The sequence below is a fragment of the Pteropus medius genome, unplaced genomic scaffold (genome assembly GCF_902729225.1).
Source record: "Pteropus medius unplaced genomic scaffold, Ma_sr-lr_union100, whole genome shotgun sequence".
Taxonomy (NCBI): domain Eukaryota; kingdom Metazoa; phylum Chordata; class Mammalia; order Chiroptera; family Pteropodidae; genus Pteropus; species Pteropus medius.
Window position 1 is genome coordinate 8,870,784 of NW_024349225.1, and position 24,981 is coordinate 8,895,764.

A 24,981-nucleotide genomic window follows, 5' to 3' on the forward strand; every position below is an offset into this window, starting at 1 on the left:
ACCAGTATGTACTCCTAAGGCACTCTGCCTCATTTGAAAATTTCCCAGGTAGTAATTAACCAAATTAGGTGTTCTAATACTCTATCGGCGAGTATATATAGGGTTTGATCAGTTTATTAAAAACTACATCTGAGATCTCACTTTGGGAAAAATGTAGCTTTACCTGCTCCCTGATTTCAATTGTTTTTCAATCTGATATCTGTGAAAACATCCAACTGATGTTTTCTGTTTGAAAGAGCAGATCCTTTTCTGTACTATCATTTTAAAGGTTTCCATCCCTAAATTAAAAGAGTGGAGGGAGGGAGGAGGGAAGAAGAAAGGTAAGGAAGGAAGGAAGGAAGGAAGGAAGGAAGATGAAATAAATTAAATTAAAGTTCATTTGCCAGAGTTCTACGTGTAGACTAAAAAAAGATGTCCTTCCCGAGGACCCTGACAGCACTTCTTTACCTGGGGAGCTTAAAGCCAGTTCCTGCTGCCCCTATTACTCACTGATTTTTATGTTAGCTTAAAAAAATGCCATACAACCACTCACACAAAAAAGCTATTTTTGGAAACATAGACTGCTGATCTTCCTTCTCCCGGTTCTCAGTCTCTAGACAGGATGGTGTAATGAGCCCAGCTGCTAATGGCAAAAAAGGATACTTGTCAGCCTGAGTTGTCACTTAAAATGAACATACTCTTGGAAAGGAAATTCATCATCATAGACAAACATGACATTCAACCTATTTTGGTACATGTGCACGTATATATACAGTGAAGGTGGACACAGAAGGAAGACAAGACTATAAATATTAAAACATGTTCTGGAGGGCAGAAAATTCAACTGGCCTCCAACATGACAGACTCTAGGGAACAAGCTCTCTACAGAAACTGTACCGTATTGTAATACACCCTTTTTGTGTCTCTTTAAATTGCAAATGGAATAAACTCTAATAGTGCCTATTAAACAATTTAATATAAACAAAACTATATTGAATTAAAAGACTCCCATGAAACTAAACCAAACCATACTCATAAACCACCTCAACTAACATACCTACTAGTTAAAGGATGAGTAGAAAGACTAATAACTTTTCTTTCTGAATTTAGACTTTTAGTCTCATTATTGCCATAAAATTAAGTATGAGTGAAAAGAGGATAAAAGAGGAAAAAACGGATGGAGTTCAATGACATTTGTTAATCATTTCAAAATTCATGACTATCTGCTTTCCCATTAGCTTCTAATTTGGTTGAATAAATGAATATATGTATGAATCCATCTATCCATCCAGTAATTACTTGGTGTGCATTATGTATCAGGCACTATAATAGAGGTAGATGCAAGGAACACAATGGCAGGCAGCCTCCCTGTAACCGGCTTGGCTTGGGCAAGTCTGCGGCTTTGATTAATATCTTAGACTGAACACAAATAAACTGAGTCAAGATCTTTTATTTAATGCAACCATAGATTAAATAAATGAGTCACAGACCTAAAAAGAAAAGCTAAAAATCATAAAACTTCTACAAGAAAACATTGGCGAAAATCTCTTGGAACACAGAAAGACCCCATAACCATTGTTGGTGGGGATGTAAAATGGTACATGTACTCCGGAAAATAGTTTGACAGTTTCTTATAAACCTAAAAATGTACTTATCATACAACCCAGCAATAGCACTCTTGTGTACTCATCCCAGAGAGGTGGAGACTTGTGTACACTATTGTTCACAGCAACTTAATTCATAAAAGCTAAAAACTAAGAATCACTCAGATATCCTTTGTGGGTGAATGGTTTAATACACCCTGGTACAGCCATACTAAGGAACACTCGTCAGCAACAACAAGGAACAAACTGATAGATCCAACAACTTGGATGGATTTTAAGAGTGTTCTTTTAGTGAAAATAAAGCCAATTTTAAATTATTACATACTACTTGATTCCATTTAAATAACATTCTTGAAATAAAAAATTATAGAGATGGAAAACGAATCAGTGGTTGCTAGGGGTCAGGGATGGGTGGGGGAGACAGGGATGACTGTAGCCGAGGGAGTTCTTTCTGGTATTGGAACAATTCTGTACTTTGACTGTGGTGGTGGTTATACAAATCTACACATAGGATTAAACAGCACAGAACTACAAACACACACAAATGACTGCATATAATAATTGGTGTAAACTGAAAAATGTCTGTAGTCTAGTTAATAGTATTGTACCAATGTCAATTACCTGGTTTTGATATTATACTGTAGTTATAAGATATTACTGGGGAAAGCTGGGAGAAAGTTTGTAAGACTGTACTATTTTTACAACTTCTTGTGAATATATAAATTCAAAATAAAAAGGTAAAAAATTAGTTTAAATTAAGAGAAACTTAAGAAGCTCTGTATATTGTTCTGAAATCCACCCTCCCTCCTACAAATGAATACCACACTTAGTTTTAGGTATCTCCTGACAAAGAACAAATAAGCAGATACTTTTAAAACCAAGTTTTGTTAGTGAGCCTCAGAACTGAGGACATAACTTTGAAGGTTTTTATTTGAGGGGCATTAGAAAAAGGTGAGAAAAATTCTACTACTTGTGCTTATAGTTACCTCAAAACTTTGGGTAGTTTTTAAGCAGTACTTCTAGAGTCAGCCTCACAGGCACCTGGAACCCTGGAACGCCTGACAATGTAGTATGACCACGATTTTCAGCATTTTCTAGTTTTTTGAACTTTTCAAAGTGCATTTGAATAGATGGCAGAAATGGCAGAGTTTTCTGTGTCCCAACACCCTCCCATATGACATGGCTTTAATGTGAAAATGCTGCCAATATTGATTCTAGGAAATCACTTTACTGGCTTTTATCTGATTAGCTGGCTTTAGAACAATGATGACTTTGTGACATCCTATTGATTTTGCCTCTAAAATGTCCCTCCTATCTTATCTCTGCCTCTTCATTCCCACTGCCACTATCCTTCTTAGAGCCTTCATCATTTCTTACAAATAGTTTTTTGCTAACTGGTCTCTCAAACTTTGCGTCTGTAAAGCAAGTCATTTGAAACTTCATTGCTGGACTAATCTATACAAAGCACAATTCTGATTGCTCAAGAATGTTTAAAAGTTTCCCCCTGCTTACATGATAAACTCCAAACTTCTCAGTTTGACATTCAAGGACTGCCCTGTCTATGGCATATTGGGTTGAAAGTAATTTCCACCTAGAATTCTAAAGACATTGCTCCATTGTCTTGTTTTTCAATATTTCTACTGAGAATTCCAATGCAACTCTTCGCTCCTCCTTCATATGTAATCTACTTTTTCTTTCTAGAAGCTTTTAAGATATTTTTAAAGCCTCGGTGCTCCAATATTTCATGATGATGTGAATGGATGTGTGCGTGTAGTGTGGGGGGGTGATCTCTGGTCTTTTTTCATTCACTGTGCAGGGAATCTGGTAGCCTTTTCGATGCAGACATTTGTGTTTTTGTGTTTTGGGAAATTTTCTTGTATTATTTCTTTGACAATTTCCTCTCCTAAGTTTTTCTGTGTTCTCTTTTCTAGAATCTTCTGGGTTTATTTTCTCATTTTCTGTTCTACTTTCTGGGAGAATGATTTGACTTTAGCTTTTATATTTTTAATTTCCGACTGTCTTTCTTGTTTCATGGATGTTCCTTTTCTTACAGTATCTTGCTTGTTTGATTGATGCACAGTCTTATCTTCTGAAAATATTCATTATACTTTAAAGTTGTTTTTGGCTCTATGCATTGTCTGTTTCTTTTGGGTTCTTTTTTCTCCTGTTTATTTGTTTTGCTCTCTCTCATTCAGGTTGGAGATTTTCCTCAAATACCTGAAGATTCTTGGCTATATGTTAATATTTAAGAGTAAAGTACTAAAAAGCTCAAGGGAAGCTTTGTGTGCTGGAATGAAGCTTATGGATTAATGAGCTTCGCTGCAGAGTACTTCCTGGCCAGCTGTTTTTTTCCCCTAAAATACTGAACATCTTTATTGACATATAATTCACATACTATAAAATCTACTCATTTCAATGTACAGTTTTCAGCGTATTCAGAGTTGTGGAATTATCACAACAATCTAAGCTTAAAACATTTTCATCACTCCAAAAAGAAACCTCATGTCCATTAGCAGTCATTTCTCATCTACCACCCGTATCTCCATATCCCCACATCTCCGTTAATCTTGTGTCTTTAAAGATTTTAAAGATTTGCTATTCTGGACATTTCATAGAAATTAAATCATATGATATATGACCTTTTGTGACTGATTTCATTCACTTGGCATAAAGTTTTCAAAGTTCATCCACATTGTACCATGTATCAGTACTTTATTCCTTTTTATCGCTAAATAATATATTGCACGAACGTCTTATGTTCTGTTTATTCATTCAGCAGTTGATGGACATTTGGATCACCATGACTTTTTGGCTTTTTTGAATAATGTTGCTATGAACATTCACGCACAAGTGTTTGTAATAATACATATTTTCATTTCTCTTGAATATACTTAGGGGTGTGATTACCAGCGGGGATTGTGGTGGAGGAGCACAAATGTCACTATCTGTAGGTCTTTTTATCTGGGCTGGTTCAGTTCCTCAAACTTGCCATGTGATAAAGGTAAGCCTGGCTGCTGGCCTTCTAGAGCTGGGTGGGAGCTGAACCCTTCCCTACTGCTAGGGGTGGGAATGGGGGCGGTTGGTAAATCAACCTCCTTCTTATGTCAGAGACTGCTAGTTGTCTTTGTAATATCCAACCTTCCCTTCTTCCCAACAACGGATTCTTCTACTGGGGGCAACAGTGTACCCCCAACAGAGGATAGTAATAGTAGTATCTAGATTTGTATTACATGAGAGTCTACATTAAAAATGCTTGGCACATAGTAAGCACTCAGTAAATACTGGTGATGGTGGCGATGTGTTAAGATACAAAAAGTACCATTTCCTAAATTGTATTTATTAATTATGGAGGCATGAAGTGTTAAAGATGTGTCCGTCCTAGCACATGTTCAATGATTTTAGAATTTAGTTGCTATCCTTAGCAAGCTATACATCTGAGGTTTACTCGAGCTGGTAGTCCCAATTACTGAAATCCAGGCTTCCTTTTCATATATGTCTTCTAGATGTCACTGCAAACCAATCGGACCGATTCCGTAAGCTATACACAAAGAGCAATGTAATAGTGAAGAGTATGGACTCTAGAACCAAACTGCTTAAGTTCGAATACCATTTTTTGCTATTTATTAAGCTGTATGACCTTGGGAAAGACTACTTAACCTCTCCATGTCTCAGATTCTCCATCTGTAAAATAGTGATAACGGTAATATTTATCTTGTAGGGTTATTATAAAGATTTAAAAAGACAATATGTATAAAGCATCTAGCACAGTGCTCAAAAAAATGTTAGCTATCATCATCATCATCATCCCATACAGTTATTCTACAAAAGAAAGATACATCTCCGACCACTAGAGCTTGGTTCTATAGAAACAGCACAATTGATTCTTAAATTAAGTTCTTATGTATCCACACACTTGCCAATATTATTATAAGATTCTTGAACTGGCTGGGTATTTGAGCTAACATTTTATACCTTGTCTCAATATGAGCAAGACAAAAAAAGCAACTTTTGTATTGGATCATTCCAATTGTCACTGATGCGATGTTGGAGAAGACCAAAATGCCTAACGGAAACCCACCGTAAAACTGCTTTCTCTGTTTTAAGCAATTTAACTTCCTACCTGTCGTCCGTATTGCGAAGGGATGGAAGCCGAAAGCTCGTGTTTCTGTCAAGCTTTGACTGGCTTTTGGTCCTCTTGATGGAGCCTTTCAGGCGCTTGCTGAAGAACCCCTGGAATGAAACGTCACAAGGTGAGGAAAGGGCGAGCCGAAGGAAGCTGCCGCCTCCCTACTCTCCCGCGCTACCTCTGCAAGTGATGTTCAGGTTTTTATACTGAACACCAGAAACAGAATCCAGCTTTTAAGTTCTTATTTTGTTGCTTGAAGCCACCTGGTCATGTGATGAAACCCTTTTTTCTTCAGTGATGACTGGGATAATTCAACTTTTTGATAGCACTTAATTTCTTAGTTTCTATACTAGCTTATGGTAGAGAAACTTCTAACTCCAACGGGATTTTCAAAACTATGATATAGAAAAACATACTCCTTTCTATGAAGATGGTGTCAGCAATTTCAATAGAAATAGCATGCGGCGATTTCCCGAACTAAATTAATGGAAAACAGGAAAAGAGAATACCACGTGCAAAGGCCCAGAGGTGACAAGGTCCTGACTGGTGCACTGGAGGAATTAAGAAAAAGAGCTAAGTGATGAGCACAAAGCGATGTGCTGGTGGCCTCAAAAGTGTCAACGTTTGGTCTGTATCAACTTGGATGTGATATTTGTAAAATTAAGTTTTAAATGTGGTTAAATTATTTAAAAATGAAATAGGTATCATTTATGAAAACATTAAAGCATTCAGACATCAGAAGAACAAAGTCCTTTACAATTCTGGCCCCTGCTTGCCTCCTGCCACTTTCCACTAAGCTATCTAGAGTTCCCCGAACACCTTCCTAGTCTTAGCATCTGGCAAATAATGGGCTTTCCATAAAAGGGAGTTGAATAAAAGAATAAATACAAGAATGAATGATGATGGTCACTGCTTTCAGGAAACAATTCTACTGTTAGCATTTAAAAGGACATCTTACAGAACTATGTCAAAATGTCTTGAGAAAATGTTGTAACTCAAAGAAAACTATTTTGATGCATGGAAAATGACCCTAATCACTTGGAGATAATTATTATTTGATAGAAACTGTGTCCAGTAAATATTTTTCCATAAGGAAGAAAAAGAAATGCTAAGCCAATATCAGCACATCAAATCTTTTATATTCTTTTAGTTATCACCAAAGCCCACTGTTTTGGGGTGAAGACTATACTCATCAGGAAAAGCTAGGGTGTGCTTTTCTAAAAACCCCGTGATCTCAGTGGCATAAAACATGCTATGTGTCTATGAGCAGGCCAGCCGAGGGAGTTGGGCCTGGCTTTACGCCCTCCTCACTCAGGGGCTTCGGCTGAGAGAGGCTACATCTGTGTGCTTCTACGGTCACTGCAGCTGGAGAAAGGAAGTGTGACAAGTTATGGACTAGCTCTTGAAGCTTCATGTCACATCCGGTCTCATTTCATCGGACAGAAAGGTCACATGGCCACACCCAATTTTAATTAATAAAGTATGTACAACCCTATCATGTATCCTGAAAGAGAAATGGAAATATTTGGTGAACAGTCGAGTATACTATTCTATGACAAGTGTTTTGTAAACACACTGGCATTGCTCTTTCCGTTAGAGAAAAATGGAAACAAACATTTAAATCAGAAGTAGAACTATATTGCTGACTAAAAAAAATGTTTATGTTATTTCTTGTTGTTCTTGTAGCTCAAAAAATAAAGGTAAAAAGTCCCAGAAAATATCATATACACATAATTCCCTCGGCTGTTTTTTCATTTGAGGTGTAGAGAGATTGATCGGAGGGAAGGAAACAAGGTTATTTTTGAAAGTACTGTATTTCTTAGAGACGGGCATTTGTCTGCTCTCCGGTACAATCTCAGTGTCGCTGCTGTGTGTTCTCTAAGGCTTTATTTACCACTTGCAATGCTTCAATCAAGATGAGTCATATTTGCTTAGAAATGTTGTCAGCAAACCAGCCCTAAGTTTACAGAATTCTGTTAGGTTCATTTACGGTTAGTTCGAAAAATTAATTGAGATCCAGCCCAAGGACTTGACCAAATATCATAGAAAGGCATTTCTAACAAAAACACAGTTAAGAAGTTAACTGAGAATGTACTAGCAGATGTTCACTTATATAGTACCCTACCTGTGTCTTTTGTGGCACTAGTTTAATATAAGATTTAGAAATGAAACATAAATATATATGATGCAATTAGGAAGGTACACGTTCTCAACACCTGGCATATCCAACCACAAAATAAAAGTTAAGTTAACTATCCCATTTCTTTGAATCTAGCACACTGCTGATTGTAAGTCACACCATTATTTTATGTACACTAAGAAAAAAGCTGCCAATTAAACTAACACAATGTTTTATCGCTTAGACTTTTAATTTTGCATTAAAGGAAAAGTTTTTAAAAAACTTATTCAGGCAGGTTTTGTCAGGTACCACACAGTGTATACATACAAATAATATATGCAAAATAAACTGATAAGGTATTCCTAATGCTTTTTCGTTCTTCTGAGCTACTATTTGACTCAGAGGAGCTGTTGTTTATGTTAGTCCGCAGAACATCATCCTGTATTCTTTTAAGAGCGTTGATGACAAAGTATATCTTAAAAGAGTAATCTACAGAGGTGTTAAAAAGTGAGAAAACTGTGCATCTTAGAACTGGTGAAACATGGTATTGTTTTAGAGAGGTACATAAGAAACGGTTTCAGGGATTCAGAGAAAGACGAGGTTACATCATGCGGAGAAATAAGGGGAAGTTATAGAAAAGGAGTGGAACGTGCTAGATCCAGAAGGGCAGGCAGTGCGCTGAGGGACGAGGGTACCATGTGCGGCTCAGCGTGAGAAACTGGCATGGATGCAGCAACACCGGGACATGAGCAGGTTTCGTCTGGCTGGTATACGATGAGTAGCAGCAAAAAACAAGATTGGAGAGGTGGTTTGACCAGCTATTAATGTATCATTATTGCTCCCATTGGTCCTTAAACTTTTGAGGGAAGGTATAATGCTAATCCTATCTTAATATTTACTACAGCGTCTAAACCTTAGTTAGTGCTCAATAAACATCTGATAACTATATACACGAAATTATGGCTACTTTTGGAATACAGATAAGGAAAAGTTTAAGATTGCCCAGGGTGGTTAGTCATATTTCACGGAGGTAGAAGAATCTGCTACACAAAATTCTGTTTTCATCTTCTTGATGTGACCGAAACATGGTTTGCTCCCAGAACACCGTATAGCTCAGAGCCCTGCTTGATAGAAGCTTTCCATTCTTCCCTGCCCAATACTGGGTGGTGCCCTGGACGAGGCGCTGGTATTTTTCAAGCTTACCATGAACAGCTTTACGGAGTCAAACCATTATTCCATTAAATAACTTTATTCCACAAAATAATGGTTTGGAGTAAAGCATGTTCTTTGAGATTCACGTCATCTTGATTTAGCATCCTTTATCGTTCCTTGCTGTTCTCATGCATTAATCTCTTTCCCTTCCTTTATTCATTAAGGCATTAGTCCCTAGCTTGCAATATTTCTGTCTCTTAATTCTTAACACCATACTAGTAAATAACCAGGTCGTGATCCATCTAATACCCTAGCCTCACAATTCCGTGCCTGCAGTAATCCTCAGCCTCCTCTTCAGCCGTCCTAGATCTTACCATCATTCAGAGAACCTCCACCTCAGACATCTTAAACAGCAATGTTCTTCTTTGTGACTTTTCTTCCTGATCGTATCTTTTTCTCCCAATACTTACGCTCTTCAACCTCACAGGATCCTCCAGTCTCTCGACCACCCCATTTTCTCCCTGTCCCTGTCCCTTCTCCATCCAGCTAGGACTTCGTGGCCAGTCTTCTGAAGCTGTTCTCCCACCAACAACCCTCTTAATCACCAGCTATCCGAAATCAACACTGGATCAATGTTTAAATTCTGGCTCCATGACTAAGCTGTTCAGGAAGACCACATCGCTGAATAAACTCCTGCCACTAAAAATTCACCATCTCCAAGCTGGGCTTGGCTTCTACTATGCCTCCGCATCACTCCCTCTGGGGAAGCTCAGGGTGTATGCTGCCCACATGCCCACTACCCTCTCCTGAGCAATTCCTTACGTAAAGGTAGCAGGCCTTGTACCACGCAATTCCTCTTCCCTGGGTGGGTAACTGACATAAAGGTAGCGAGAAGCATGGTCCTGGTAAGAGTCCTGCCTGCAGAATGTGGTCTCATCTGGCAGCCACTAACTATGCCTGATCCCTGGCCATTCCCTGCTCCGTGCTTTACACTCCAGCAACTCTAAGAGCCTAGAGTCCTCTCCGTTCACCACGAGTCTCTGCTACTGTTCTACTCCCTCCCTTTTTCCTGGCCAAGGCATCCTTTCAGACTCAACTCAGGGATGATCCCTTCTGGCGTGTCTTTTTCCAGCATGTCCTGACCCTCCGCTGTGCGTCCAGGTATCCATGAACAGAACTAGCCTTCCATGCAGCACGGTGCATGCCCGCTTATGTGGCAAGTCTTCCCTACCAAACGCTGGACTCCTCAGGGCAGGAACTAGACAATCTGCATTCCCAGGGCAGGTCTGACACCTAACATTTAGTGGGGCTCAATGAATGTTTGTAGACCGGAAATAAAATAGGCAGTGAAATGAGTATACGCCATGGTGTTTCTGCTACAAGTGCCACCATGGAAAGAGCAGGGACCTCGTGGGGCTTCAAATCCTGGCTCCGATTTCTCCTGGTTGGATGACCTTGAACAAGTCACAACTTCTAAGTTTCAGAATTCTTATCTGTAAAATGAGGATTAAAAACTCCTTTTTCTGGGACCAATTCAAAGAATAAGATAACTGAATTCAAAAGGAGTGAAAGTGGGTACCTGTAAGAATTAACTGACTCTGAATCTAGGGCGAGAGACGACTAAATGGGCGAGGTGGGATCAGGCCTTTTCTTCCTAGAAACCACAACAACAAAGGGAGGGAGACGAGCTCCACGGCAGCAGGCCTTTTCGGCTGTTTTGCTCGGTGAGGTGGCCAGTGATGCCTGGCGCATCATAAGTATCCCATCACCGTCTGTTGACGGAATGAACTTACCGAAGGCTTCCTGGTTATCAAGCGTCGGCCAGGATTTTCCAACATGTCATACCACATAATTGACACGACAACTCCACAGTGTACGTAATTCAGTAACTTGCTTTCGGTAACAAACTTAATAAACGAAGAGTTAGGATTTAAACCCAGTATATTACTAGTACTTAAAAAGTTTCTTTCGTTCATGTGTTTACTGAGCACCTACTATTTGCCAGATACTTGAGGCACTTCAGACCTACCAGTGAACGAAACAAACAAAAATATTTACCTTCATTAAGCTTATATACTGTGGAATAAGACAGACAATACACAAAGAACATAATAAATCATGAGATAAGCACTATAGAAAAACGGAGCCGTGTAAAGTGTTGAGAACATCAAGTGGTCACGGTAGGCCTTAAGGAGAAAGTTACACTGAGTAGAGACCAGAAGGAGGTGAGTCAGCGTGCAGATGTCAGAGGAAAAAGCATTCCAGGCAGCAGGAGCAGGCTGGGTGAGGCTTTACGGCAGAAGCATGCCTAGAATGTTCAAGAAAGAGCCAAGAGCCAGTGTGGCTGGGATTGTGAGAAATGAAGTCAGAGAGGAGGCAGGGTGGTGCTGGTCTCAGCAGTGGGGCAGGTGGTGACAGCTTACTGATCCTGCAAGCCACTGTGAGGGCCTCAACTTTTACTCTGATTTCTAATAAAATCAACAATGAGAGACAAGACCATTCAAGGCAGTCATCAATAGGCATTTGCTTTTCAGAGAGAAATACCTTTAGATACGAAAATAGAAATGTGGACTGATTTAATATGGTTTTGAGCAAGAAGATGCAATATAATATAAGAACAGTGCATTTTCTTCACCAACAGATCACACGTCACTAGCTGAGATACAGAGAAGGCATCTGACTTTCCCAGGTCACACAGCTGCTAAATGGCAGAGCAGAACTTCAAGCCCAGGCAGCCTGACTCTGAAATCCTTGCTTTTCAACCACAACACTATATTAATTCTCCACATTCTAATTCCTCTTCACATACTCTAGTATAATGCATTTCCCTGTGTGTTCTATACTTAATTTCTACACATCTTTTATTATAGAATTATATACCACAAAGAGGCAGAAATGCAGTATGACAATTCAAAAACGTGAGGGAAAAAAGAAAGCAAAAACAAACAAACAAAAAATAAACGAAAACACACACACACAAAAACCCCAAAACATGAGTGTGACAATCTACTTAGAAAAATTTTCATCTAGGACTCTTATATATATAATTACACTAAAGTAAAATTGAAACACTATTGAAATTACTTTGAAATTACTTTTATATAATTGATTCTATGGTCACTGAGAGAAAAAAATCCAAATATAAAATTTTAGAATAGATATCAAGAGGAAGATGCTTCTCTCTCTTTCACATAAAGTTATGATATGTCTTATGTTGATGTGAAGAGTAAATGATGCTCCTACAAGTATATTCTAAAAATGCAATAGCATAAATAGAAAGAAAAGACTACAAACGGACCGACTTCATCCTTGTAACTGACGCCAACCTAATCCACCAGAATACTAATAAAACCCTCAAAACAAATCCTACCTCACCCCATTCTCCTTTGAAATGCTGGTGCTACCATCTACAGCTCTTAAAAATGGTAAAAAGCTTATCATTTTAAGCAACTACATTGTTGTAGCAATTGATCCAACTAAGATGACTTACTTTAATTAGTTTGTAGTCACTATTTTCTGTCAAAATAAGGCTTAAAATGAGCAACTGCCAGGGAAAGAAAGAGCCAAACGGTGCCTTCCTCTGGAGCTTGGTAAACGAACGCTAAGACGGTGAGGGCTGCTCACCGCCTGCGAACTGGAGCATCCCCCGCGGACCGAACGTGCCTTTCCCGCACCACTGTAACTGAAATAAAGCTGCTGCTCCGCAACCAGGCTCCGAAGCCTCAGTGCTGGTGACAAGGGACGGCTCGCGGGTGTCCTAGCGCCGCTGCCGTTCCCTTAAGACACGCGAAGTGGAGGCACAGAGACGTGTCATCACCTCACACGTGAAAACACCGCGAGGGGCGAAAGAACCCTGCTTCGCCCTGAGACTTCGTCACATCACTGACCACACAAGGGATCAAGCAATTCTAGGTGATTAAGTAATTTTAACAGCACTTCCTTAAAACGTTATATGCCTCACAATAAGGAAATGCCACCCTGTCAACTAGAAAGGACTCCAAGTGAGACCTATTTTAGTTCTTGCCTTTTAATTTTAGTGTAATTGGTAAATTAATCTCTGTGTATTCTGTATCTATTAGCAGTCCATATTATTATGACTTGTAATTACCTGAGAAGGGATATGTCATATATAAATTATTCCCTTCCTTGCTCTCTTAATGTAACTTAGGAACCTGTAAATGTCCAATAAATGTTGACTGAAATCTGATTGTAGAAAATTGACAAGGAAAAAAGAAAAGGAGAGGTGAGTGAAAATGCTAAACTCTATTTTCCAGTCATAGTTTATTTACTTAGTTTACCTTCCAGTCATTGCAAATCCAAGCAGGAAGGGAAACTGTAGGTAACAGTAATAACAAAGCAACAAACAGATGCAAAGTGCTTTACTGTTAACAAGCAGTTTACATGTGGGCAACTTCTCCCTGATGGGGGCTTTGGGATTCTAATTAGGAGTGGTGTTGTTTTGTTTTTGCAAATTTCAGCATCAAAGAGGGAAATAAGGTCCTATCATGAATTAGAATTGTTTTTCTAGACCAAAGTAGATGAATCAGAATCTCTGAGTGTGGAGCACAGTGATCTGCATTTTTGACAAGCATCCAATAATTCTCTTTTATTAAACAAAGTAAAACTTTTATTATAAAACTTAAGCATACCAAAGCATAGAAATTAACATATTAAACACATACCCTTTAGTCAGATCTAACAATGTTAACATACTGATATTATTAGATTATATTAAAATATAAAAGTAAAATATGTCTGTTATACTATATAACACATAATTGTAATAATGTTACAACATACTGACACGCTAAGATTTGCTAGGGGGACAAAGATATTTATTCTCTATCCATAATAATATTTTTTGTCTTAGAGATTCATTTCATTTGATAGAAACACTGTTGTCAGGTTTGTCAGGTTTCTTCTGATTATCATCTTCCCGTTAAATTTTTTCAAACCTTTTACTTTCAACTTTTATATATTGTTTTAAATGTGTATTTTCTTTAAAAACATTAGATTTATGGAGGAAAAGGCAAAACTCACTATTTTTAGCTATACAGCTTGATGAATTTTGACAAATGAACACTATCACCCACAACTGAGACCCAGAACATTTCTATCACCCCTCAAACTATAAAATTTTTAATAGTCAATCCCTTCCTCCTGATTCAGCCCCTAGAAACCACCAAGTCTGACTTGTCCCTATAGTTTCACTTTTCAAGAATGTTACATAAATGGAATTATGCAGTATGGAGCCTTCTTTCACTTAGCATACTGTTTTTGAATTCAGCCGTGTTATTGCATGTATCAGCTGTGTCCTTTTTTATTATACTATGTAGATATACCAAAATGTGTTTATCCATTTGCCAACTGATGGACATTTGCACTGTTTCCAGGTTGGGTCTATTAAGAATAACTGCTTACAACAAATCGTGAACAAGTCCTTACGTGGACACATGATATGGGAACCACTGAGTTAAAAGCTTGGTTGGAAATTCACAAAAAAATAGCAGAAAGAAACGGCAACCTTTTAAGAGGATGTTAACGAGCTGGAGTGGGAGAAGGGTCTTGGGAAGGGAAGGAATCCCTGATAGTTTTTTTCCTTTATATTTGAAATAATTTTAGATTTACAGAAAATTTGAAAAAATCGTACAGAGCATTTTCCTTTGCTCAGCTTCCCCTAATGTTAATGTCTTATGTAACCATAGTATAATTATGAAAAGTAGGAAATTAACAGAGGTTCTGTACTGACTGAAATTACGGGCCTAATTTATAATTTTACCTACTGTATTAGCTTCCTACTGCCGCTGTAACAAATTACCATAAACGTGGTGGCTTAAACAATACTATTGATTATCGTATAGTTCTGTAAGTCCAGTGCAGGTCTCACCTGGCTGAAGTCACGCTGTCAGCAGGCTGCATCCCTTTCTGAAGGCTCTAGGGGAGACTCTGCTGCCCTTTCCAGCTTCTACAGCCCACCCCCCGTTCCTCTGCTCCTAGTTTCTTTCCTCCATCTTCAAAGCTAGCGATGCTGCGTCTCTCTGACAGGTGCTCAGTTTTTTTAGGCCTCATGATTAGATTGGACCTATGTGGATAATCTAGGGTACTCTTCCTACCTCAAGGTTTTCAGCCTTAATCACATCTGCAAAAGTGTCTTGCCTTGTAAGGTAACATTTTCGCAGATTCTGTGTAATAGGATGTGGACATCTTGGGGCACTGTCTGAAGGTGGAGTGAAAGTACAGTGACCAACCACCAAACCGAGAAGGTATCTTCAGACCAAAGAAAGAAGCAGGCAACTCCGTTAATTATAACAAAATTTACTGGAGGGTAATTTACTTACAGAAGATTTGGTTGGAGCGGACAGATGACCCAGCACTTTGTACAGATTATTCTCTGCTACTAGACAGTGGTTATAGGACATATTTTACAGTATAGCTTAACTACTAATGACAAGACAAAGGGATAAAAAATGCAGTATGCCGAGAACCACACCTCCTAGCTGTCTTATGATGGATAATTGCTTAGAATTGACACCAAAATCCAGTTTGATATTAATCTTGGTTGCTATGCCATTCTGGCCATTTACTGACAAGAATCTTTATGGTTACACTGTGTAAGCTTACAGGACACAGCTAATCATTAACTATGAAGCGCTGCTGCTGGCTGAGGCTAGTCAGGTCAGAGCTATGGGCATAGAAGAACACAAGCTGGGATACAAAGACGTAGTCAGTTTTGTTCACGTCCACATTCATACAGGCAGGATCCTACCTTCCACATACACTTTACATAATTACTTTCTTATGAGCGGGCATTTGGGTCATTTCCAATATTTTGCAATTACAAACAATGATATACCTTGTGCATAAGTATTTTCAAACTGACGGAAGTGTATCTTCAGGGTGGACTGCTGGGTCAAAAAGGAAGTGCATATGTAGCTCTGCCAAAATCCCCTGGAGAAACCGCGTGCATTTCGACTAGCAAAGTCTGAGTGTGTTTCCCACAGCCTTGCCAGCTGAATTTGTTGTCACACTTTACAGTGTTTGCTAGCCTAAAAGGTGACACGGTATCTCTGTATTGTTTTAATTTGCATTTCTCTGATTATAAGTGAGTTTGAACGTTGTTTTTATATGTTCAAGACAATTTTTATAGTTTTTGAGACCTAGTTACATCTGTTTTCAGTTTTTCTATATGGGTATTTTGGTTATTTGTTCTCAATTTTTAATAGTTCTTTATATGCTGTAAATATTTTCTCCTACTCAGCTGGTTGTCTTTTAACTTTGTTATTATGTTTTTTTGCCACGGAATTTTTAAAAAACATTTTGCCTCTGGCTTTTCAGTAACCATTACAGAAAGTTTTTTTCTACAGTAAGATTAAAGAGGAATTCATCTATGTTTTCTCCTAGTAGTTGTGTGGTTTATTTACTTATCTTTTACATTCGGATCTCTAATCCATTTAGAGTTTATTCTTGTGCAAGGTGTGAGACACACATCCCATTTTGTCTTTTTTCCAAATGGCTACTCAGTTGTTCCTACAATATTTATTTTGAATACCAGTTTCTTAAGAAATCATTCTTGATAATAGGAGTGAGTCCCTAACTTCTAATTACCTAAGACCTTTTGTTTATACTACTGTTTTCCTTTATCTTACCACCAATAATTAGTTCTATTCCAATTTTATCCCCTACTGGGTCTTAACTCCTGAAGGCAAACACTATAGGTTTTATCTCTGTATTTCTTCAATGCTTAGCACACAGTGGGCTACTAATATATATTTGCAGAATGCTAACAATAATTAACCGAAATTATTATGAAAAGTCCAATTCACTCTAGAAAGTAGAGAAAATATCTGCTATATCTGAGCGGGGAGGGAAAAGTCAGAATTCTTAGGATAAAACCAAATCTGGCGCTTTAAAGAGGAAGTGTTTAGTATCTGGAATATTTTCCTCTGTAGACCATCTCGGTTTCTGCTAATGAGGGCTATGGTGACTTTCTTATGACTAGCAGAGACTGCTGATCTTGCTCAAGTTCACAGAGTATAAATATCAAGGAAGATGGTTTTAAGGGATACAATAATGAGAAATGATCGGTCAAAACTAAGAAAGAGAACATTTTCCCCCAAAGTGAGGTCTATTAGTCTAGTGGACAGTCTCCCAGAGGTTATCATGAAAGCCTGAAAAACGTATCAGGTAATATAATGTAAAAGACATTTTCTCATTGTCAGGGGAGATGGACTAGATGAATTTAATTGAAATTCTCCGTCTCTCATTTTTAGGACTCTAAGAATAACAGGATCACAGATGGAGGTGTGCTTTGGAGCTTATTTGTTATTTAAAAAAAAAAAAAATTCTTACTGCCTTTGATGAAACACAAGGCACCTAAAACCTATATTATGGAAATGGTGGTGAGCAAAAGGCACAAAGTGAAACAATATAATTACTCTTTATTAATGTCTGTCATGGAAAAGATTTTATTAGGCATATTACTATAACTTCTAGAGGCTATTTCCTAATTACACGACTGCTAATCATGTAAATGTTTTTTTCTCCCCATTATAAATTTAGGCCCCCAAGTATTAATAAATTGGTCCTTAGTATATAGTACCTTTTATTTACAAACATCCAAGGATCTTAAAATGTTTGTGTAGTATTTCATTATCACAAAAAAGACATCATGGGCCTTAGAGGAGGTCAAACAATTTGCTCTTGGTCACACAAGAAAGATGCTAGCTGAACATATCTTAAAAAATAACATTCTTAGCACCCCTTTGCCTGTTCTAGGTACAAATTCTTAAATGCTAAAATATGAAATCCTTGTACTGATACTCAGGCAGAATTAAAAAGGCAGGTGACACTGGCCCTAGATCACGTGGTCAGAAGAGTGCGGAGCCCTTTTCACTTGCAGGCACCTGATCTGAATGGAGAAGTGCTCCTGAGTGACAGTGGTCTCACCGACTGCATAAGAGATGAGCCTAGGTAGTGAAGGACAGATCACCCAGTTTTGACCTTGACTTCTGCTAGATGTATTATCTGTTTTTCATTTAAGTTTAAAGACTTGTGAGGCAGACCACATCCATTCCTACACATCCAATTATTCCTTGAGTGAGAAGCAAACTAAGATAATTTTCGCGAGTCACTCTATCAATCATCTCTCAGGGCTTCCACAGAAGGAAATTTATTTCTTTATACTGTCCACCATTAATTCTGTTTTACTTAACAGATTAATGTAGACCCTTTAAAAAAAAACAGTACACAATGCTGATTAATTTAAAACCATCAACTAATGATGAAGATGCTATACGAGGTTACTGTCTTTCATTATAAATACCTTGGGTAATCATGACCACCAGTTACGTATTGAGTTTTCATAAACAGGTTAGAAAAAAGGAAAGGTCAGTGCTAGAGTTATAAGATGAATGAGATATATAGTAGGCCCGATCCTCTAGAAGACTGGCCTCTAAATTGTCTTGACCATGTATCAAATGAGTGAAATATTGCTGGTGTGCATACCTAAAATTATTTACCTATAAAATATAAGAATGTTCTGGTGTATGACTATAAAATATTTCAATAACAAAAATTTTAAAAGAAATTTTAAAAATAAAATATTTATTATTTTCTTTCTGCAACACAAATGGATTATGCTGTGTACCCTCTGAAATATATACCTCCCATTCTGGAAACCATCGACTAGAATATCATAGATTGGGGAAGGCAACTGTATAAATAATGACCTTAACAGTACAATAATATTGTCCACTCTAATGGAAGGACAGAGAAGCTCAAGGAAACACTGGACCTGAGTTTTAAAGAATGAGAATGCATTTAGGAAACACAGAAATGTGCAAAGATATCTGAGAAAATTTGGCTGGGGTAAAGTTGGAACACTCTAAGTTTGGAATCTCGGAAAGCTGGTGGGGATGGGATATTGGGTATTACAAAATGAGACTAGATGGGCTGCCAAAAACTAGGCAATGAAAGACTTCCTGTGCCAAGTTAACTTTGGTTTTTATCATATTGTAAAACATGAGTTATAGTCAAAAGCTTTCAGCTGATGACTGATGCTTTTTGTAGGCAACTAGCTCTGAAGACATTTAGATGAGGAAAGACAGAAAGGAAAGAACGAGAATGGAAAGAACCCTCTGTGCAAGCCAAATACAATGTACAAAATTTGGTCCTGTCCATGGGGGTGGGGCCGCGGAGAGCTAATAAAACACTTTAAGCAAAGGAAAGTCAAAGTGATGACCAGGTCTAGATTTTAAAGAGACCAGTCTGGCAGCAGTGTGAAGGTTAAAACGGATGAGGGAGGAACTGGAGGCCAGGAGATGAATTAAAGTCTCTACTGTACTAGATGCGACCAGCTACATATTTAGAGGGGCTCAGTACAAAATACGAGGGCTCTTGTTCCAAAAATAGCAAAAAGTGCCATTAAAGGTACTAAAATAGAAAACTTTCCTTTCTTCAGCGGTCTCTATCTCCAGCTGCCATGGTATTTTAAAGTTGTCCTTTAATGTCATGCTCTCTTGGGCACCAAAGCAAGTGTAGACCTTCATACTAGGGTCCCAGCCCACAATGCAGAAGGTGGGTGGCCCACTGGCTGCCAGGCTGCCCCTCCCCGGCCACTAAATCCACGTGCCACGCCTTGGCCCAGGGCAGGGAAGTTGAGCCAGTCTTTTTCCCTTTCCATGGCCATCCCTGCAAGTCACTAGGTACCTGGATTGGGGATGGGCAAGACGCCGAGGTGTGTCCCCTGATCGCCTGCCAGACACCAGTGAAGCTGACAGGCAAGGATGACACCGCCAAGCCCTTCTCTGAGACGCCACAGGGTGCATAGCCCAGCCCTTATCTTTCTTATGCTTGTGCACACACCCTCACCAGGGTCAGACAGTGACAGCTGTGGGTGGGTGAGGACGAGAAGGGGAGGCTGGCTGGCGTCCAGGGTCAGGGATGTGGGCAGGGCAGAATCCATCGCAGGGAGGCACTGGGAGGTGGGACTGTGCAATGGCTCCAAGTCCCTGCACATGCTAATTGTCCCACTGGACTTTCTTATGAAATAGAAATCCAAAGATGAGTCACTGAGAATTCTGAGATGGCAACCCCAGAGTATTAAACTCCATGCCCAGGGGCTTTCTGAGTGGAGACTCTGCGCACTGCATTGGTCTCATGGTCACGAAGCCCAGCATGGCGTTGGTTCAGGGGAAGAACAAGAAGACTGAGTGGGGCTGGGAAAGAGGGAATGGATGACTCTGAAGAGTGGCAAGGAAGATCTGATGGCTGCATCTGGGAGGAAAGAGAACAGAATACTACGGCTTTTAGGTTTTTGACTCTGGGGAGTGCAGAACTTTGTAGTATTACCAAGTTAGAAATTCAGAGAGAAAACAGTTTTTGGGGAAAACCTACGTGAATACGGTTTGGAGAGAGCTGAATATCAATGACTATGGGACGTCAGAACTAAGTGTTAGTAGAATACAGAGGACTGTTTAGAAGATTCTCCAAAACAGCATCGCTTTGTATTTCCTGATGTTAATCATTAATTTCACTGCTATACAATAATGAAAATATCCTTCTATGATGAAAATCTCAGCATTATCCCATTAAACCAGCCCACATATCAAATACCTTACAAGAATGCAGAAGCAGAGGTGAACTGTACACATAATGAAAAAGATTAAGCAGTTTAATAGACATGAACTTATGAAAGAAATTATAAAGTACACTAGATGTGAATAACACTTCAGATGGGAATATTTGCAAAAATTAAAAAATATTTCATGTATATGTGTATATATGACTGCCATAATTTGCTTTTCTTTTAAAACCAAATGTCATGCATATGTCTATATGCGTAACTAAAAATGTATGAAACTATGTTCCTCATAACAGGCAAAATTATGGTAGTTTGCATAAAAATGCAAATATGCAAAGTATCAGTAGTGAGCATCTAAAAAAACCTGTAGAAAACAAGCAGCCAATACATGATGAAATGTATTTTGTTGTTTTTCCTCCCCAAATACATTTCATTTAACCCAATATATCCACAATATTATCATTTCGACTTGTAATCACTAGTAAGAAGTATTTAGATATCTTCTATTTTTTCTCCAATTTTTAAAACACCAGCTTTATTGAGATATAATTCACATGCCATCAAATTCCCTCTTTTAAAGTATGAAATTTAATGGTTGTTCTGTATTCATAAAGTTGTAAACTGTTACCACAGTCTAAATTCAGAACACTTTCGTCACTCTCAAAAGATATCCTGTACCTACTAGCAGCCAACCTCTGGTAACCACTAATCTATTTTCTTTCTCTATGGATTTGCCTATTCTGGACATTTCATATAAATAGAATCACACAATATATGGCCTGTTGTGTCTAGCTTCATTCATTCAGCACGTTTTCAAGGTTCATCCATGTTTTAGCAACGTTATCAGTATTTCACTCTTTTTGTTGTGTAATAATACTCCATTGTATGGACAGACCACATTTTGTACATCCATCCTTTGGCCGATATTTGGGTTGTCTACTTTTTGGCTATGACAAATAATACTGCTATAAACATTCATGTACAAGATTTTGTGCGAGAACATGTTTTCAAGTTTTTTTTTTTTTTTTTTTTTTTTTTTTTTGTATATATACTTAGTAGAATAGCTAGGTCATGTGGCAACTCTACATTTAACCTTTTGAGGAACTAGCAATCTGTTTTTATAGTGTCTGCACCATTTTACATTCCCTCCAGCAACACATGAAGGTTCCAATTTTTCCACATCCTTGCCAACAGTTACTATTGTCTTCCTTTTGATTATGGCATCCTAGTGTGTACAAACAGGTATCTCACTGTGGTTTTGATATGCATTTCCCCAGTGACTCATGATGTTGAGCATCTTGACACAGTCATATTGACCATTGATATGTCTTCTTTGGAGAAATGTCTATTGAAATCCTTTTGGAGCCTTTTCTTTTCATAGCTACTCAACAGTCGGACAACACATTTCGTGGTGATATTTTAATCAAAGGATCTCCTTGGAATGAAGTTCATTTAAAATGCAATTAGTAGATGGCTAATACAAAAAAAATGAAACATTTAAAAATCCAGAGGAATGGGACTGGCACTGGTTGTAGAAATATCAAGGGCCCGGGGGCGGGAAGGCACCTCACAGGTAATACCATTTACCAGCAATGCTTGTACCTTGCTGAGTATAGGTAGAGCTGAAAAATACAAAAATACCTTTCTGGACAGCTAATCCTAGCAAAATCAAGAAGTTGGCAAGGTTTCCTTTCTATATCTCTAGCTTCCTAACCTTTGTGAAAGAGGAGAGCATCTGATTTCAGCGATACCTCGTGGCTAATTACATGCTCCCTTAAGCAGGCATTATCCCTTCAACATGTTGATCTCCAACTGTGAAATGAAAGGTGTCTAGCCTCCACTTGCCCCTTAAAGCAGAAGAAACATATCTGTGCTTTGAAGAAGAGGGGCTAATAGTACACTATCCGTAACAACAAGCTCTAAGTGAGCTCATCTTGTCCCCTCTCACACAGCCCTCATGTCTGGGGCACGGTAAGTTGGAATCGCCACTAGTTGGCACTGCTACCAACCTGTTTCTAGGAATAACCATAGATTGAGGGTTTCCATCTTTCTCTGATTCTTTCAAGTTTAGAATCTTGGCAATATTCCCTGCCAAGTATTTTCCTCCAGACATTTGCCATCTCCTTTATCCCCCTTGAGGGGTCATATCTAATCTTATTCCTTTTTTCTCTGCTCCAAATGTTATATTTCCTGGGATGTTTTTCATTAAAAGACTTGAAATTCCACCCATTCTGATTACAAAATAATTTATTTAAAGGTCTGTATAGTTAATATTTAATATCTTCAGACTATAACTTTTTTCACATCCCTATGTTTATTACATTATTTTTACTTCTGGTAGTAATATTTTGAAAGACATATAATATGAATATAGATTCATATATTATATATTCATGCATAGACAAATATAAATGTACCCTTTCTTAAAAGAGGTATCTGCAGGGTGATCCTATTATGGATTTTAATTTCACGAAGATGGTCAGTAAAGAGCAGGATGAAAGATGGATCTAGTATATTCGAGCAGTCTAGGACAGAACTTCAAGTGTCCCAGAATACAGGAGCAATGAGAATACGAAAACTGAAATAAATTGTAGCTTGGCTACTATGAATTCAAATTTATTATTTCACCCCTAAGGCTGAGATTCTTAGGCTGGTCAGAGGCCACCAAGCAACAATAAAGTAAGCACTTTGTAAATATAGACTGGTCATCTGAATTGACTGTGGCAAACACTTAGAAGGGCAACTAATGTACAATGCAGCCATTTGTTTGTGAGCAGTAGCAGGCCACAGAGCAAATGTCACTTATTTTCTCAGTTTCTTATTCCGGACTTGAAGGTACAAAAGAAAGCACTGATGTCTATGGGAAGACACGGACTAAAAAGAGCTCCTAATATTTCAACCAATCATTTAGACAAATAGTTCTCAACCCTGGCTGCATGTTAGAATCTTCTGGCAAGTTTTAAACAAAATACAGAAGATTAGGTTCTAGTCCAGAGATTCTGATTCAACTGGTCTGAAGTGGGGCACAGGCATTAGTATTTATTTATTTTTTTGAAGTTCTGTAGGTGATTTTTAGGTATAGCCAGAGCTGAAAACCACTGGTTTGGATAATGAACACTTTCTGGTCTTTATTAAGTGTGCATGAAGCCTTCTGTGTCTTTTTTAACATGGAAAAACAAAGACTTTATTGAGGATCTTATTGATCTTACTGAGGATTCTGTTCAAAACAGAGACCAATTGCAGTTGGGCCTGATATATTGATACTTGAGAAAGGATGTAACCTTTCCTTTTATACAGGAATTTAACTTAGTCAACATTTATTGTTCCAAAGCTTTGCTTTACTTTCTAAAAACTATGCAAAGATTTAATCTTTTGACAGCCTTTTGTATCTAGTACATATAGCTGATTGAGGATGCTCAGGTGTCACTGTGATAAGAACACAGGGAGGGTTACACAGAAACAATCAGCTATTGCTTTAATTCGGCGATGCTTTCTGGTTGTCTTGGCATATATTTTAGCGCCTGAATTCTTTCAGAGCCAAGCGCAAAGCTAATACAAATGAAGCAGCTGTGACTGCATTGTGCTAACGTTCACATGGAAGGCCGACTCAGACCATTGTGTTATGGAAATGAGAACACTGAGCCGAACACCTGGCCTAGAACACAAGCAGCTTTCTGTTAGCCAAATCTAAACTGACGGCATCGTCTAAGGAGCAGTGATACAAAAATCATAACTATCAATAGCCACTTTATAAATAGGATACTGAAGAAAGAAGGCTGTCCCCCAAACTCAGGCAATGTGAAACAAATACACGCAATTACAAGATGTGATCATTTTTCCGAATTAAATTTAAGTACATGGATAACTTTTCGTTAGTTTCTTTATGTCTTCCTTATAACCCCTGTAATATCATTTAAATGTAGTTTTAACAATGTATAAAATAGAATGGATGTCTTATTTAAAGGAAAACACAAATATGACAAAGGTAAAAAGTTCAGCAGGATCTTAAAGAAAATAATGGAAAACAGAATATTCAAAAGAAGCAAAAACTATTCAAATGACTAAAATTGTTCTTGAAGAATCTAGCAGTCCAAACTCAGATCTGCAAAAAAAAAATATAACTATTCTGCACAGGCACATTCATTTATTCCAAATGATCTCTTACTGTTTATTAAATAAATGATTTGGTATTCCATTTGACTAGAAACATCACCAGTAATACCGAGAGAATAAGCATGAGAGATACTTGATTCTGGTCCTTCAATCATTCACGCATATTTTATCCATTCACAATTATTTGTTAGGTGTTTACTATGTGCAAGATACTGTGTTAGGCACTGGCATAGCAACAAAGATGAGTAGAAAAGATATTCATTGTCTAATGAAGGACACAGATCTACAAACGAATACTATTTTTGAT

General features: G+C 38.2%; 1 protein-coding gene across 9 annotated transcripts in view; it reads right to left on the reverse strand.

Annotated features, from left to right (window-relative positions):
- RASAL2 (RAS protein activator like 2) overlaps positions 1-24,981 on the reverse strand; it is a 246,775-nt gene that overhangs the window by 42,967 nt on the left and 178,827 nt on the right. For all 9 annotated transcript variants that reach the window (XM_039881391.1, XM_039881390.1, XM_039881393.1 and 6 more), the window contains one exon: positions 5,704-5,813. In XM_039881391.1, coding sequence (XP_039737325.1) covers positions 5,704-5,813 — 110 coding nt within the window. The remainder of the gene's footprint in view (positions 1-5,703; positions 5,814-24,981) is intronic.